Source organism: Adiantum capillus-veneris, chromosome 2 (genome assembly GCF_014529385.1).
Source record: "Adiantum capillus-veneris isolate H3 chromosome 2, ASM1452938v2, whole genome shotgun sequence".
In the NCBI taxonomy this organism is placed as follows: domain Eukaryota; kingdom Viridiplantae; phylum Streptophyta; class Polypodiopsida; order Polypodiales; family Pteridaceae; genus Adiantum; species Adiantum capillus-veneris.
The window spans coordinates 66285094-66301478 of record NC_140932.1 but is presented as its reverse complement, the minus strand read 5'-3'; the positions used below and the strand labels follow the sequence as shown (position 1 = coordinate 66301478).

The window sequence follows — 16385 nt, the reverse complement described above, 5'->3', positions numbered from 1 at the left end:
TTAACAAACCCTTCGGCACCATTATTGATGGAGAGAGAAGAAGAGGGGAGCACTCCACTTTGATTGATATGCCAAGTACAACACCTTCTTTGATTAGAGTTGATCTTCCAAGGATAGCGTACAAGAATGGCTAGTCTTCCTCTAGGAGAAAGTGTAGGCTTGGGCTTATGTTAATGGCTAAGTACAATTAGGCATTACTACTCACTCCCTCAAGAATTCCTCTCATCAATGGCTTGAATGCTTGAGTTTTTCCAAGGAAGAAGAGGTCCCCTTTTATAGGTGAAGGGAACCCCCAAGGTTTTACACAAGAAGAGAGGAGCCAGTGTGAACAGGAATTGGAAAAGTTGGAAATGAGCTGTCCCTGCATGATGTGGGCAGACTGGGTCCCAGTATTTTGATCATATCTCCTCAACCGTGGCTCCAAATAAAAAATAAAAAATATGGACAAAAACTTCAGCTCATTAGATACGATTTTCATTTTAAAGTCGTTTTCCAATTCGGATTGGAACCTTGTGTAAAAAATTCATCCAAATAGGGTCCATTTATGGCAGCAAAAGTCTTCATGTGGTCTCCTTAGCCTAGACTTTCATTTAATTCCAAAGGACACATCATGCCATATGAAAGCATGACATTGCTCCTTGAAAAAGTTTTGTAATCATGCTTGCAATAATGCATTAAAATAAGTGTATCTTTGAAATCATGCCACCTAGTGTCCCACTAGGTAGTGTCCCACTAGGATTTGATTCTCTCCTAGTAGCTATTTAAAAAGAAATATAAGAAAAATATGAAAAATACATAGAATATATATATATTGGATTTTACCCTAGATATAGGATCTAGCTAGGGTGTGAGATGATAATGAGATAGTATAAATAAATAATCAATGCTTTTTGCCCCAAGTTAAAGAGGTGGAGCTATTGATGCTTTTCCCATAGTATTTTCTGATGGTAAAGTAAGAATAGGTTACCCTTGAGAAAAATAATAGGATGAGATAGAAAGCTTATTATTATACTTAAATATGCATATGTACATTATAGGAAAGATAATTATGTATCTAAAAAATTACAAGATAACTCTTGTAGCATGCGTTCGCACTATGTACGTGTCACAGCAGGACAACAGTCCAAACCATCTTTTTGAAAACTTACGCATGATTGTGTGCTGGTTATCAAGGCTACTATCATGCACCAAAACCCAGTCAACTTTGTCAATTGCTTTGCTCCTGAGTCGATGTCGCTTATCAAAGTATTCCTTGTTTTTCAACCTTGCATTTTTGAGTCGTTCTTTTGCAGCTTCAATGTCTCCAGGTCTTCTCTCTAGCTGCCTTATACGCAGTGCAAGGAGATCTTCCTTGCTAAGCCCCTCTTGCCAAGGTAGTACATTCCATGTGGGAATTTTATCTTCAATCGGCATCACTGGCTTTTGACCGTACATTAGCTCCGCAAGCATGTAGCCAGTTACTGAGCTATGTGTTGTACGATCAGCCCATAAAGCAAATGGTAACAGTTTTGGCCACTCACCAACTCTTCCTTCGCAAGCCTTGGCCAAAGCTTTGATGATAGGAGGATGCCCTCTTTCACTCTTTCCATTGCCTTCAGGGTTGTAAGCTGTAGTAAGAGAAAGCTTGATTCCTAATCTAGAATAGAACTCCCTTGCTTCTTCGGCATCCAGTTCACCTCTATCTGTAGTGATTTTTCCCACACAACCATAACTGCAAATCACTTCATCAAGAATGAATTTGCACACAACTTCTGTGGTTTTAGCTCTTAATGCTCTTCCTTCAACCTGGTTAGTTAGGTCCTCTCGTGCAAGAACCAAGTATCTCATCTGCCAGAGTCCTAGAGGCATTGTGAGTAGATCCACAACCCATTTATAGTGCATGGCTAGTGGATATGTAGGGTGCAATCCATCACGATGTCGAACATTTGAATACACTTGACAAGTTACACATGTCTCTACAAACTGAGATACATGTTTATACATACCCTTCCACCAGTATTTTTCTTTCAACTTGGAGAAGGTTGCCCATACACCCCTGTGTCCAGCCCATAGACTCTCATGAAACTCTTGCATGAGCTTTACTTGAGTCTCTTTTTTTCATATAACCCTTTGTGTTGTAGCACCATTTTGTTTAGGATGCTTCCACAAGTAACCATCCCTCAAAAAGTACCCATATGATTTCCTACGTATCCTCTTGAATTCTTGTTCAGACCAATCATCCTGTTTTGTTAGAGTACTCAAGTAGCTTCCAATAAGAAGCCAATCACCTTCATAAATCTCTTTCAAGAATGATTCAAGTAGATTAGTCATGCAGACATTGTTACCTTTGATATGAGAGATAGAATAGAACTTTGTACCTACATCATCTCCCTCATCAATCATTTGTGACTCATCTTCATACCTTGCCCTTGATAGCATATCTACCACTGTATTGTCTTTACCTGCAATGTGCTTAAACTCAGGATTTAAGGACTTAATGTAGGCAATCCACCGCAACATAGCAATGTCTGGAGTTGGGCAGCTTGTAATCATCCCAAGAAGTGGTAGACAATCTATTTCTACAACCACACATGCACCAATTAGGTGCTCTTTCCCACTTTTCAAGGCTGTAACCATACCCATAACTCTCTCTTTCCCACTTTTCAAGGCTGTAACCATACCCATAACTCTCTCTTTATCTGTGGATAGTTTCTTTGGCGAGCACTTAGCACCTTTGCTCCAAATCTTACCACATACCTGTGTCCTTCTTTGTCATCTTGCCCTATTGCCCATCCAATCCCTGTAGGACTGGTATATACTGTCACAATTTCTGGCCTTTGAAACTCATAGTCTACCTTTCTCAAAGTCGTTGCTAACTGGAGCAACTCCTTTAGCTTTTTCATGGATTTTACATGTGCTTCTGTCCATTTAAACTTCTGATTCTTTCTAAGCAGCTGATAAAGAGGATCAGCTACATGTGCATAATGTGGAATCCAAATAACATAGAAGACACATGCTCCCAGAAACCTTCTAACCTCAGTGATGCTAGTTCACGTTTCTTTCATTCTTTGGATGGCATCTACCTTTGTTGGACAAGGTTTCCTACCATATGCCCCGCACATGTGCCCCACAATAAGCACTTCATTGACACCAAACATAGAATTTTTCCCTGACAATGTAAGATTCACTTCTTCTAACCTAGACAAAATTTTATCACAATCATTTATGTGATTTACCACAAACCTGCGTCATCCCTTGAGATCCAAAGCTTCATCTTTGTCACTTTCTTCACATCCTTTGATAGGAAAATCATCAATGAAAGGCATTGTGATTTGAGGAATAAAGTCACGTAAGACCTTATTCATCCCATTCATCATATGTGCAACCGAGTTGGTTGCTCCCTGTGGCAAGGTACACATCCTTACCAAACCCAAAGGTGTCCTCATGGTTTTCAAGTCTCTACTTTCGATTGCAAGCTGAAATTGATCATACCCTGAGTAGAGATCCCCCATTGAGTAGATTACCCTCCCTGCAAATGAATCTGCAAACTCATCCACAATTGGACCTGTACCTACATTTCTAATTGTCACCTTGTTCACCGGTTGCATATTTTGGATGAAGCGTAGAGAACCATTCTTCTTCGGAACTGTGAACCACCTGTTTGAGTATGGAGCACAAGAAGGCTCCAAGATTTCCATTTTGATTTTCTCATTCAGTAGCTCTACTAACTTTGGCAAATGAGCCTTTGGAAGCGGAATAGGCCGCAGATTCCAAGGCACATGAGGTATTGTGAAAATTACCATAGGAGCTACAATATAAGGATCAACACATCCTATCTCATGTGGCTCAAATGCAAAAGCCTTACCATGCTTTGAAAGCATTTCTTTGAAGCACTTTGTCTCCTCCTGTGTTAGAAACTCCTCGCAACCAATCTGCAACTCTTGAAAAGACTCCTTTGTGAAGGTATGCCCGATCTTTTTAGGATTCCGCAAACTTGGTTGTAAAGAAGCCTGTTCAATCTTTTCCCTGTTGTTGGGTGGTAAGGGTGAAGCTACTGGTTTCACCTTCTTTGCTACACTCTTGTATTTAGTTTCAACATGGACTTCTGGGCCAACTGTTTGGCTTTCTTTAAAGGCTTCTATTACTTGATACATTTCCATAGAGCAAACTTCCACAACTTCATTTTCAAGATGCAAATTAGACCCCATTATAGCATCAATCTCACCCATAGTATCTACAAAAGAAACTTGTTCACACAAACCCAAAACATTTTCAGTAGGCTCTAGCAACCCACTCTTTTTCATGCCTATTTGTACATTATGCACATATTGCCTCTCACATCTCTTCAAATCTTCAAGTTTTGTAAAACATACTGATCCATTCTTTGTTACCAAGGAGCTCGTTGAAAACGCTTCACCTATTTTTGGATCAGGCAAGACCCTTTTTCTTTCTGTACCACTGCAATCCCGCTTTACAATGGTACTTGGCCAAAACCCATCATTTCTCTATGATCATGAAACTCTTTGCTCACCTTTGGTAGAGGATGTTCTCTGAGGTTGTCACAATTTCTTTCATGGTTCACACAAACTGTGAGAAATTGGACAGCTCGTTTACCATCTTTGCTACGTATCCTAGCATATGCTAAACCATTATCCATTACCTTTGTTTCCATTCGAACTCCCACAATGTAGGGCTGTCCAAGGATGAGATGATATGAAGATGTATCCTGTACAAAGAAGTTTTGTACAGGAGAAGATGTATCTTGACCAAAGAAGATGTATCTTGATCATTTCCCTCAAAACAGAGAAGGCTTTGTAAATAGATACATATGGTGTGATAGTACTAACCATGGAAGGAGGGATTGTGAATTTTTTCAAGACACTTTGATAAAGGAGCTCGTTTTCTTTAAAGATGGAAAAAATCACTTAAGTGAAACAGGTAAGCTCTTGGGGACGAACATTGGAAAAGGAGGGATGAAGAAGCTAGTTGAGGACATGGGTACTAGCCATGCCATGCCGTCTCAATGGTGGAGGCAGCCGCCTATGGGTTGAAGGTGGATCCTATTAAGAAAAAGGGATCAGTCAAGGTTGGAGAAGAGGAATCTAATGGTATTTGCTACAGACGGAAATATCGCGAGCCCTGCAAAATAGCAAAAACAATATACTACAAGCCATGAAATGAACGAATCTGCATACCTCAAATCACATAACGCATAATCCAAGTTGTACATGAGCAGAGAGAGACAAAGAGCAAGATAGATTGAGAGAGCACGTGCAGGCGCACCTCCTAGAGTGGAGTGCTACGCCAGCATGGTGAGAGAGAAGAGAGGAGAGGAGATAAGAATACATAGACACTGGGTGCAATCTCCCCCCGTGCAAAAGTGAGAATTTTCCTCTTGCACGTATTTATTTATAGATTTCTTGAATGCCCAAAAATGAGTACAAACTGGCCGGCCGGTCATAAATGGCCAAAGCTCATAAAAGAGCACTTGAATAATAAATTGTACAATATATATATTTCCATTCGCATAAGCCTAGCTCGGTTTAGTCTTTTCCACCTGTCACATCTGAAATGAATAATAAAATATCAATTCCATAATATTATTGGAGAGCTATGGCCATGCACTATAGAATCTGCTATGAAGGGTAAAATGACTATAGAGGTTTTACATGAAGAGTGAAACAGGTAAGCTCTTGGGGACGAACATTGGAAAAGGAGGGATGAAGAAGCTAGTTGAGGACATGGGTACTAGCCATGCCATGCCGTCTCAATGGTGGAGGCAGCCGCCTATGGGTTGAAGGTGGATCCTATTAAGAAAAAGGGATCAGTCAAGGTTGGAGAAGAGGAATCTAATGGTATTTGCTACAGACGGAAATATCGCGAGCCCTGCAAAATAGCAAAAACAATATACTACAAGCCATGAAATGAACGAATCTGCATACCTCAAATCACATAACGCATAATCCAAGTTGTACATGAGCAGAGAGAGACAAAGAGCAAGATAGATTGAGAGAGCACGTGCAGGCGCACCTCCTAGAGTGGAGTGCTACGCCAGCATGGTGAGAGAGAAGAGAGGAGAGGAGATAAGAATACATAGACACTGGGTGCAATCTCCCCCCGTGCAAAAGTGAGAATTTTCCTCTTGAACGTATTTATTTATAGATTTCTTGAATGCCCAAAAATGAGTACAAACTGGCCGGTCGGTCATAAATGGCCAAAGCTCATAAAAGAGCACTTGAATAATAAATTGTACAATATATATATTTCCATTCGCATAAGCCTAGCTCGGTTTAGTCTTTTCCACCTGTCACATCTGAAATGAATAATAAAATATCAATTCCATAATATTATTGGAGAGCTATGGCCATGCACTATAGAATCTGCTATGAAGGGTAAAATGACTATAGAGGTCATCACACCATATGTATCTATTTACAAAGCCTTCTCTGTTTTGAGGTCTTTGCCCTGTAGATAGTCCTGGTGGTTGCCCCTTTTCTTCTAGCCTTGTAAGTTTTAACTTGAGCTCTTGTATTCCCTTGACAATATCATCTAGAGTGGACTTGTCACTCTTTGGAACCACAATAATAGGCTTTATGGGACTCTCAGAAAACTTGGGACTTGATTAGGGTTGACTATCATCATGTCTCTTCCTTGTTGTCGCTTAGTTAGTAGTGAAATGGCATCTTCAACTTCATTCCAATTAGTCTTTAAGCCTTGTTCCGCATCCTTATCCTCAAGTAGTAGCTCTAACTTCTATTGAATCTCTTTACCTGCGGCTTGCAAAAAGAGATCTGTCTTCTCTAAGTTTAAGGTAGCCTTCTCAGTCCTTGAAAGTTGATCATAGCGGCGTTCAAATTCCCTTAGCAGTTTGGTAGGAAAAAGTCCCTCTTTTGGACGAACTACCCACTCTAAAAAAGTCCTCTTTGTTACCCTTTTGGAGTCCTCCATGAAATAATCTTCCTCAAGGCTAATTTGAAAGCTTCCCAAGTTGACCCATGCTCATTTCTAATTCCTCTTACATGCTCTTTGATCTCGGGAACCACAACTAGTTCAAAACTTTGCACCAGCTCTGCTTCGGGCACTTGATGTAGCTCCATCTCCTTTACATACCCACAAAGATAACTTGTAACATCTTTACCTTTAAATTGGTCCATTATCTTCACCACAGATTGAAGCGCTTTGGTTGATGAAAGCTCCCTTCTTTTCGCAGCTTCCTGCTCCTGCATAAAAATCGCAAAAGTTTGAAACATTTCCATTATGACTGGATCAAATCTAACCCCCTATTGCTCTTGTTGCTCCATAGCTTTAAAGATTCAATTTGACACCTTCAATGAAGCCTTTGAACCCTCACTCTAGCCTACTTTGCATCGGGTTTACAAAAAATGTGTCAAGAAGTGCGCAGTGCGACTAGGAAAGCGTCGGGCCTCTGATTGTGAGGCTTCGTAGCAAATTCAAGCAAGGCGTAGATGATTTGAAGCCAAAAACAAACTAAAAAAGAACAAAACTTCAGCCATGAAAGATCCACTTTGAAAATGAACCAAGATCAACTCAAAACTCTTGTGTGCGTGAAGATTAGGTGTAGCCTCGCTCCCAATTGCACAGATGCACTGCTCATTCAACCTGTTAAAAACCCTAGATTTACACTTTGATTCTTTGTTGTGACCATTTCATGGAAGCTGTAGTGCTTCATTGGAGAAGCCCAAGTAGTTATTTGAGGAGGGGAAACCCTAATTGGAGGCCTCATAGCCTCAACCATGTAGTGGAAGCAGCATAGGACTGCACTAGCACCCTGTAAAGGAATGGCTATATCTCCTTGATCATATGCCTAAATGAGCTCAGTATTGGCTCTAAAATTTCCCAAACAACTTGAGGAACAACGGAACCATCGTTGATCTCGAATTTTGAGCTAGTTATAGGGTATTTTTGACCATTTTAAGGCCATTTTTAGCCCAAAAATGCCTTTTTTGTCCGTAAAAAGCCCAAACAAGCTGGGGAAAATCCCTAAATTTGTGGAAAAATCCCATTGGGATCAAATTTCATGTTGAACCTCAATTTTTCACTTGGTAATCACTCTGGACGCGTCTTTTATGCACGCGCATGAAACCTAGTAGTTTTGGTTGAGATTGCCCGCATTGAACTTTCTAGGCAAAACGAGCGTGCCACTTCGATATACTTGAAATTCGTACATTCCTAAAGCAAATTAAAAATGATTTAATGTGTTAAAACATGCAACGGTGCCATGTCCCTAGTCTCACTTGCCAGGCAAGGTATGTACACGCCTACAACCATGGCATCCGTTTTCGCATATATCACACTATGTACATCATAGCATTTGGTCCCACATAACAAAAGCATTGAGAGTGAGGTAGATATTTTGATTTTATGTTATGGACGTACCAAGGCACGATACCATTTTCGTTTTGAAGTACACAAGGCATTTTCAAAGTCCGTTTGCGCTTTTTCAACTATTTGCCGCTAGCTGTAACAACCTCACATTCTCTAACCATGCCCGATCCCCTCACACCTCGGTCTAGGGATGCACCTGTAGAGATTAGTACCACAGGGTCAATGACTATATATTAGTTTTTTTGAACTCTGTGTGAATTTTTGAAGTTCAATTGCACTTTTAAAACCTATAACCTAAACCTAACCTAACGTAACCTATAACTTATAACCTAACCTGACCTAACCTATAATCTATAACTTAATCTAACCTAACCTATAAACAAATTCAACCTAACCTATAACCTCACCTATAACATAACCTAACCAAATTCCGTTTGCATTTTTTGAAGTACACGAGTCATTTTTGAAATCCGTTTGCGTTTTTTCTTCTATTTGCCGCTAACTCTAACTTAACCTATAATCTAACATAACCTATAACATAAACCTAACCTAACCTAACATAACCTATAACATAAACCTAACCTAACCTAACATAACCTATAACTTATAACATAAACCTAACCTATAACCTAACCTAATTGAAGTTTGTTTGCGTTTTTTGAAGTACACTAGTCATCTTCGAAGTCCGTTTGCATATTTTCTACTATTAATTTACCATTAGCGCTAGCCTAACCTATAATCTAACCTAATCTATAACCAAAACCTAACCTAACCTAACATAACATAACCTATAACCTATAACCTATAACCTAAACCTAACCTAACCGAAGTCCGTTTGCGTTTTTTGAAGTACATGAGTCATCTTTGAAGTCCGTTTGTGTTTTTTCTACTATTAATTTGTCGCTAGCTCTAACCTAACCTATAATCTAACCTAACCTATAACCTAAGCCTAATCTATAACCTAAACACAATCTAATATAACCGATAACTTAACCTAAACTATAACCTATAACCTAACCTAAAATCTAAACATAACCTATAACCTAAACCTAAACCTAACCTATAACCTAACCTAATCGAAGTCCGTTTGCGTTTTTTGAAGTACACGAGTCATCTTTGAAGTCCGTTTGCATTTTTCCTACTATTAATTTGCCACTAGCTCTAACCAAACCTATAATCTAACCTAACATATAACCTTAATCTAACATAACCTTTAACATAACCTAACATATAACCTAAACCTAACCTATAACCTAAATCTAACCTATAACCTAACCTAATCGATGTTTGTTTGCGTTTTTGAAGTACAAGAGTCATTTTTGAACTTCGTTTGTATTTTTTTTACTATTTGTCGCTAACTATAACCGTCACAATCTTGCATGGTGAATGGTGTGTATTCTAATCCAACCATTGTTGTCAAGGTGTTATCTTACATAGATCTTCCTTTGATGAAACCTTGTTGGAGAGGAGTGATATCCTTATCCAGAGTGGGATAGAGTCTTAGGGAAATTGACTTGGCAATAATTTTGTAAGCTACTGACATCATGGTTATGGGCCGCCAATGTTTCAGTTGGGAGCATCATTTTTTTTTTGAACCAAAGCTATAACCTAACATTAGTTAGCTTAACACATAACGTAAACTAACCTTTTATATACAACCTATAACCTAACCTAATTAACCTAGCCTAATTAATCTATAACCTAACCTAACCTAGAGTATAACCTAACATATAAGCTAACCTAACCTACCCTATAACCTAATCTACTATAACCTAACCTAACCTATACCCTATCATAAACTATAACCTAAACTAACTGAGACACTAAAGTGTCCAATTACAGAACTAGTGTTAACATATAGCCTATACCCTAACCTAAACTATAACCTAAACTAAACCTATAACCTAAACCTCATCAATCGCATGATGATGATGAGATGGTAGTGTTATGTCAAAACAAAATTTCTTCAAAACATAATTTCAAAAACAAAATTTTTCCATAGCATAATTTTTTTTTAAAAATTCTTCAAAACATAAATAAAAAAGAAAATCCCCGTAGCATTAATAACCCCAAACCATAATTTCAAAACAAATTTTTTCCAGAGCATGCTTTCTAAAAAAAATTGCATAAAAATTTAAAGCGTTGAAATTCTAATGAATGAAATTTTATTTTGTCAATATACAATATAATTTTAAATCAATTTAATATGCACAAAACTTTTGAGCACTCACATGCGGCCTATTTGAGCAAGAAAGGGTCTTGGAAACGTCTTCAAACCTGTAAAAACTCAAACACACTATGTTAAACCCTAAACCCTAAACCTACAAGAAAACTTGAAAAGAATCTCACCTTGATGCTAAGGAGTAGTCCACAAGCAAGATTTTCACCTTTGGCAAGTTGTTGGGCACCAGATCTGCAGTAGGTGAGAAGGAGGAGAGCAAGAGAAGATGCGCACAAACAAGAGAAACGCGCAAGGAAAGACCCGCGGTTTTGGTTTTTGTAGGGTCCATCGGTACAGGCGCTGGTGCAAGCGTCGGAAAAAACATGGGAAGAGGCGTCGGAATACATATCTATATAGGCGCCATAAAATACATTGGTACATGCGTTCGAAACTTAAAAATGAATTTTTGTAAAATGTTCGTCTCCCTCCATACTTACCTACACATATACCGACGTCTGCCATTGCCACCAGTAATTTGGCGTTGGAATTTTAAGTGATCTCTTGTAGTGAAAGGAAATTACGAGCTTCCACATTCACGAAGATCATTTTTTGATACTTTAAAGATTTAAGAGCTTCCACATTGAATCCCACACACCATGTTGATGAAAGGAAACCATAATTCACTCCCTCACAAGCTGAGATAGGTTAACACACCCCACAATTCTAGACTTTGGTCAAAGACTGATTAAGTTTTAAATACTTCCTTAAACTGCCATATAAAGAGTCCCTCATATATCCCATTGTATACCTAATCTCTATAAAGGTTGATTGCACTATTAGCAACCACATGTGTCATGTCCACATTTTAGATTTAGATACCACTTCTTTAGAAGTACCAATAATGGGTTTACCTTTGTTTAATGGTGCCTTGTGACCAACCTTTCACTAGCTACTATTGACATATACTTATGTAGAGGAATGTGTCAACTACAAGAGTAATTTCTCTTTGACATGAGCCTCAACACAATTTTTTTGTGGGGCTTAGAAAATGGAAGAGACTTTAGTATTTAATGACAAGTGCGCATAATTAACCACTAAATGAATGACAATATAAAGTACTTTAAAACAATGATAAAGAGCAAAGAAAGTAAAGTGATGAACATTGTAAGATGGTAAATATTGTATTGCATTAATCAAGTACATAAGCCACCTAGCTTACATATGAATTTTCTATAGAAGTTTTTTGTACATGAAAAATTGAGCTAATCTCTCAGGTATCTCTCTGGGCCACCATGATGAAAGGTCGCTCCCTTTTTATTCTATTGCTCTACCTTTTTGGCCCCTTTGTCTTGCCTTTCATTTGCAGCACCTTTCTTTGTCATATAACTTCAACACACACCTTCAACTAATTCTTGGTTGTTGAGGTTTGGTTCCACACTTGAATTTCCATCTTGGTTAGGTTGGTTCTTGGTCTACAACAGCCACTTTGTGATCGATTATATCTCCCTAGGGCTTTATCATTCAAATACTGCAGACATAATGCCCATGAAACTCTGTGTTATTGACTTTTTCAATACACCTTCTACAAATCAAACATGAACACAAAGATGCATAGTATCAAAATCTAAAAGCAGCAGTGTGAGACTTTTAAATCCATATTGCAATATGAACATTCAACACTTTTTACCTCTTTCAAGAGTAGGACAATCCATACTTGTGGCCTACATTGATGAAATTCATTGGAGTCAAATTTTCCATGCCATTGATTATCAGCTTACAAATGCCTCTTTTGGATACTAGTACTAGTTTCCAATGTTATTGAATTTATAGAATCTGCTAAGAGAAGACATTATTAATAAATGATCCTTCTAATTTCAAAAGAGAAAAGTTCCAATAATTTATTAATGGGAAAAAGACACTAACCACACACATTTTGCAAAGAACTGGCACTTACACAAGGATACTCTCCCACCATTGAAAATATGTGACCCATGATAAGACTTATATACACCCCTTGCATTCCACCATATTGGCACCATGTAGAGTAGATCTCTACTCCATTGGCACTATGCAAAGTAGATCTCTACTCCATTGGCACCATGTAAAGAAGATCTCTACACAATGTAAAGTAGACTCTATCTACTCCATTGTAATCCTTTGGTACAAGCAAAATCTTGCTAGAAATTACTTGCATAGTGCATAGTAATCTCTCTCTCTCTCTCTCTCTCTCTCTCTCTCTCTCTCTCTCTCTCTCTCTCTCTCTCTCTCTCTCTCTCTCTCTCTCTCACACACACACACACACACACACACACACAGATAAAGTAAGGAAGGAGATGTTACAACAATTGTGGAAAGAGATCTCAAAAGTGATAGGGAGCTAGAGTTGGAAGTTGATGTTGCACATCAAGAAAGAGGTTATAGAACTCGAAAGAGATGCAAGCTTGGGAAGAGAGTGAAGCTGGGGTAGGCGACCTTGTTCAAGGAAGGGGATGTTGGAGCTATGGAAAAAGAGAGTGCAAATCTATCAAGAGATGTTGGATCTATGGAGAAAGAGGTTGTTGATCTAGAAGGAGATGTTGGGGCTATGGAGAAAGAGGTAGAAGATCTAAAAGGAGATGTTGGAGCTATGGAGAAAGAGATTGCAAATCTAGCACGAAGGAGATGTGGGATCTATGGAAAAAGAGGTTGTTGATCTAGAAGGAGATGTTGGAGCTATGGAGAAAGAGGTTGCAGATATAGAAGGAGAGGTTATAGCTATGGAGAAAGAGATTGCAAAACTAGAAGGAGAGATTGTGGATATAGAGAAAGAGGTTGCAGATCTAGAAGGTAATGTTGTAGCTATGGAGGAAGAGGTTGCAAATCTAAGGACATGTTATAGAGCTAAAACTATGTGTAATAGGCTACTTTGCAAAAAGGTGCCCTAGCATGAGAATAGGAGAGAAGAGAGGATGTCAAGGCAATTTAGAGAGAGAGAGAGAGAGAGAGAGAGAGAGAGAGAGAGAGAGAGAGAGTGGAGACAAAGATTGCAGATCTGCACTTTTTAGTTGTGCTAACGGGAGAGAAAGAGAGCTTGGAAAATTTTGGAGGGGGAGAAAGAAGAAGAGACAGAAGACAACGAGGGAATAAAAGAAGGAAACTTTTAATATTTGAAAATTGAAATTAAAGTACTTTCGGGGGGAGAGTAACTCCAACCAGATCTAGTAAAATCTACATATACTCTTCAAGAAAAAAGCAAGGCATTTATATAAGCATGTTTCTTTTGTTTACCCCACCATTCTAGCCTCTGATAAAAGCTTGATTAAGTTTTAGGCATTTCCTTAAGCTGCCAAATAAAGAGGCTCTCCTGTATCCCATTCTCTTTCTAATGGGACATTCAATTAACATGATACCATTTATAGCAGTAGAACAAGCTGTGTGATCGATTACAAAAAAAAATCAACCCACTAACATGATCTATGGTACTTTTTGCATGCTTAAATGACCAAAAAATCTATATAAAACATATCAACACAATAAAGTGGATCACATAGACATTAGACACATAGAGACACATATGTGACTGCATAAAATGAATCTTTCAAGTGAAATAGTGATAATGAGTTACAAATGTTCCTTAAGGTGTACCCCATAACTCACAAACTTAAGAACTATGTATTACTAGTGCATTGTAGTGGGTTTTTTGGTATACAAATTTTTTTTTGGCCTTGTCTGAATCGGAGTTCAAATTTGATAGCAGTTTTTATAACAACCATTGAAGATAAATTCTAGTGGCTCTTATATGTTCTTGGTTACAAGATTATTGGAAACAACTTCTTGGTTTATAAATGGAGCATTTATTAAACTTGTGTCTGAGCATTCAATTTGTCATGACATAGGTAATCAACACTATACTTTCTTCTCCTCCACGTAAAGAAAGTACTAATTCTCGTTTTTATTTTATCATATGTAAATGGATCCCTGTAGGGAAATTTCCTTCAAGAAATTGAAAACCAAAGAAAATCTTTGGGATTTGTTAACTCTTTTTTTCCATTTTAAGAGTTTATTTTCCTTTGTATTTTGTTTTCAATTAGGATCTCCTTTCCTAGAGTGTTCCTTTCTATCATCCAAGTATGGTATTGGTTATGTGGTTTCCCTCTTGAGTGATAGGTCTTGAGTTCAAGACTCATCAGGTAGACCTTTAAGGCTTCTTGGGATTGTTCCTACAATGGTAAAATGACTCTCCTCCTCCTCTTCTTCTTCTTCTTCTTCCGCTCTCTCTCTCTCTCAATGTGTAAAATAGATCAGGTGATTTGGTCTTTGAGATTGTTGGACGATGTTATAATGTTCTCTTGTGTGTCGAGCATGCTTAGGTTCCCATTTTTCAAGAGTAGTTCATAGGGTCCCATGCAAGGAGTCCAAACGTGGGAACGTCGGGTTGGTAGAGGCCAACAAAACCATTATCTGTCCGGACATCGTAAGCGATGAAGTGGTCATTGGAGGAAAGGCGGAAGCAGAGGAAAGGGCCAATGGCGGCGACTTGGAACCCAGATTTGAAAGACCAGTCGGGGTCGGGGCCTTGCATGTTCAAGCGGATGTGGAGTTGCCAAGCGGGGAAAGGCGGCTGGCCAATGATGTCTCCAGTATGTCGAGGATCGAACCTGTAAATCGAAATTCGAAAAGCAGCGGCCTCGTGCTGCAGGTAGAAGAGCGTGTTGTTGCAAGCGGCCAGAATCGGAAGAACATTGCCCTCTAGCGGCAGTGGAGGCAGTGGTGGAATGGGGTAGATGGCACTTCTTTCGGTCGGCAGCACGCTGACCCCCATCATGGCCGACGGGTGGTGGCGCCAGCCGGCCGGATAGACGGCCATCAAGCAGTAGAGCACGCCTTGCAGCTCCGTAAAGGAGTTGCTCATGAAGTAAAGCGGTGGCAGCACGTAGCTGTGGAGCCTCCAAGACGCACCGTCTGTCTGCGGTGAGTCACAAATGAAAAGGGCGTCCAAGGTGGGTTCTGTAGGGTGTGGAATGCCGAGGACGAGCTTCCCATTCACAAAGGCGGCGGGATTGGCGCGGGAACGGCCGATGGGGCCCGGAAGGGGGAAGTGCCATTCGGCGGTGGGCTGGAGGGGGTGCCAGAGGGCCAGGTGTTCGGGCTGATGCGCGGTCATGTAGAGGATGCGGTTGCGGGCGGCCACTGGCGCGAAGTCGGCCACGCAAGTGAAGGGAAAGACGTGCGGGAGGGGCCGCCAGATTTTGCTGATCTGCTCATGTACGATGTCGTCGCTAACGGAGGGGAGGACCGGCCGGTCCGCGCCAAATGGCAACCATCGGCGCGCCCGCACCAGAGGGTAGCCACCCTCTTCCGCAAAGCACATCAGAAAGGGTCGATCCGGCGGCTCGAACGCCCTGGAGATAGGCCTCGGCACCGGACAGCGGGCTAGCACCACGTTTTTCACCACCTCTCTCCATGCCCTGCTTGTCCCTCCCGCCCGCCACAACGCCTCAAGGTTAGGCAGTCGCGGCACAACCTCCGCCTCTAGCACGTGATGCGGTAAGTATATCTCGTCGTCCATCCTCGCTTCCACCCCCTGCACTACTGTTTGCCGCACGCTAACAGTCACAACTCCTCGATACACGCGGGCGCTCGACTGTAAATTAAGCATGTCAACAAAATCGGGTTCACCAACTAGGTAGGATACTTAAAACAAAATGTAGCGTCAGGACACGGCATTTTTAAAGGTGACCCTTAATCCTTCAATTAATCCGGGTAAAGCATTACGCTATATTTAGGTAAAAATTAGACTGCATACTAAAAAGAAAAACCCCAACAACCTCTTATACCCTATCGAGATCCCTCTCTCCCCCACGTGCTCCTCCCTGACGTCCTCCCGCTAGCTCGCCCTCTCTCTGCCAGCAGATTGGCC

The 16385-nt window shown here is 40.1% G+C and overlaps 1 protein-coding gene across 1 annotated transcript; it reads right to left on the bottom strand.

Annotated features, from left to right (window-relative positions):
* Positions 1–13977: 13977 nt before the first annotated feature.
* LOC147462906 (uncharacterized) lies at positions 13978–16059 on the bottom strand. The gene has a single exon (XM_086527740.1). It carries the CDS (start codon positions 16032–16034, stop codon positions 14847–14849), a length of 1188 nt encoding a protein of 395 aa, XP_086383866.1. The 5' UTR covers positions 16035–16059; the 3' UTR covers positions 13978–14846.
* Positions 16060–16385: the final 326 nt, after the last annotated feature.

Coding starts and splice junctions, on each gene's coding strand:
- LOC147462906 (XM_086527740.1), bottom strand. CDS start 16,034: ATGGACGACGAGATATACTTACCGCATCACGTGCTAGAGGCGGAGGTT.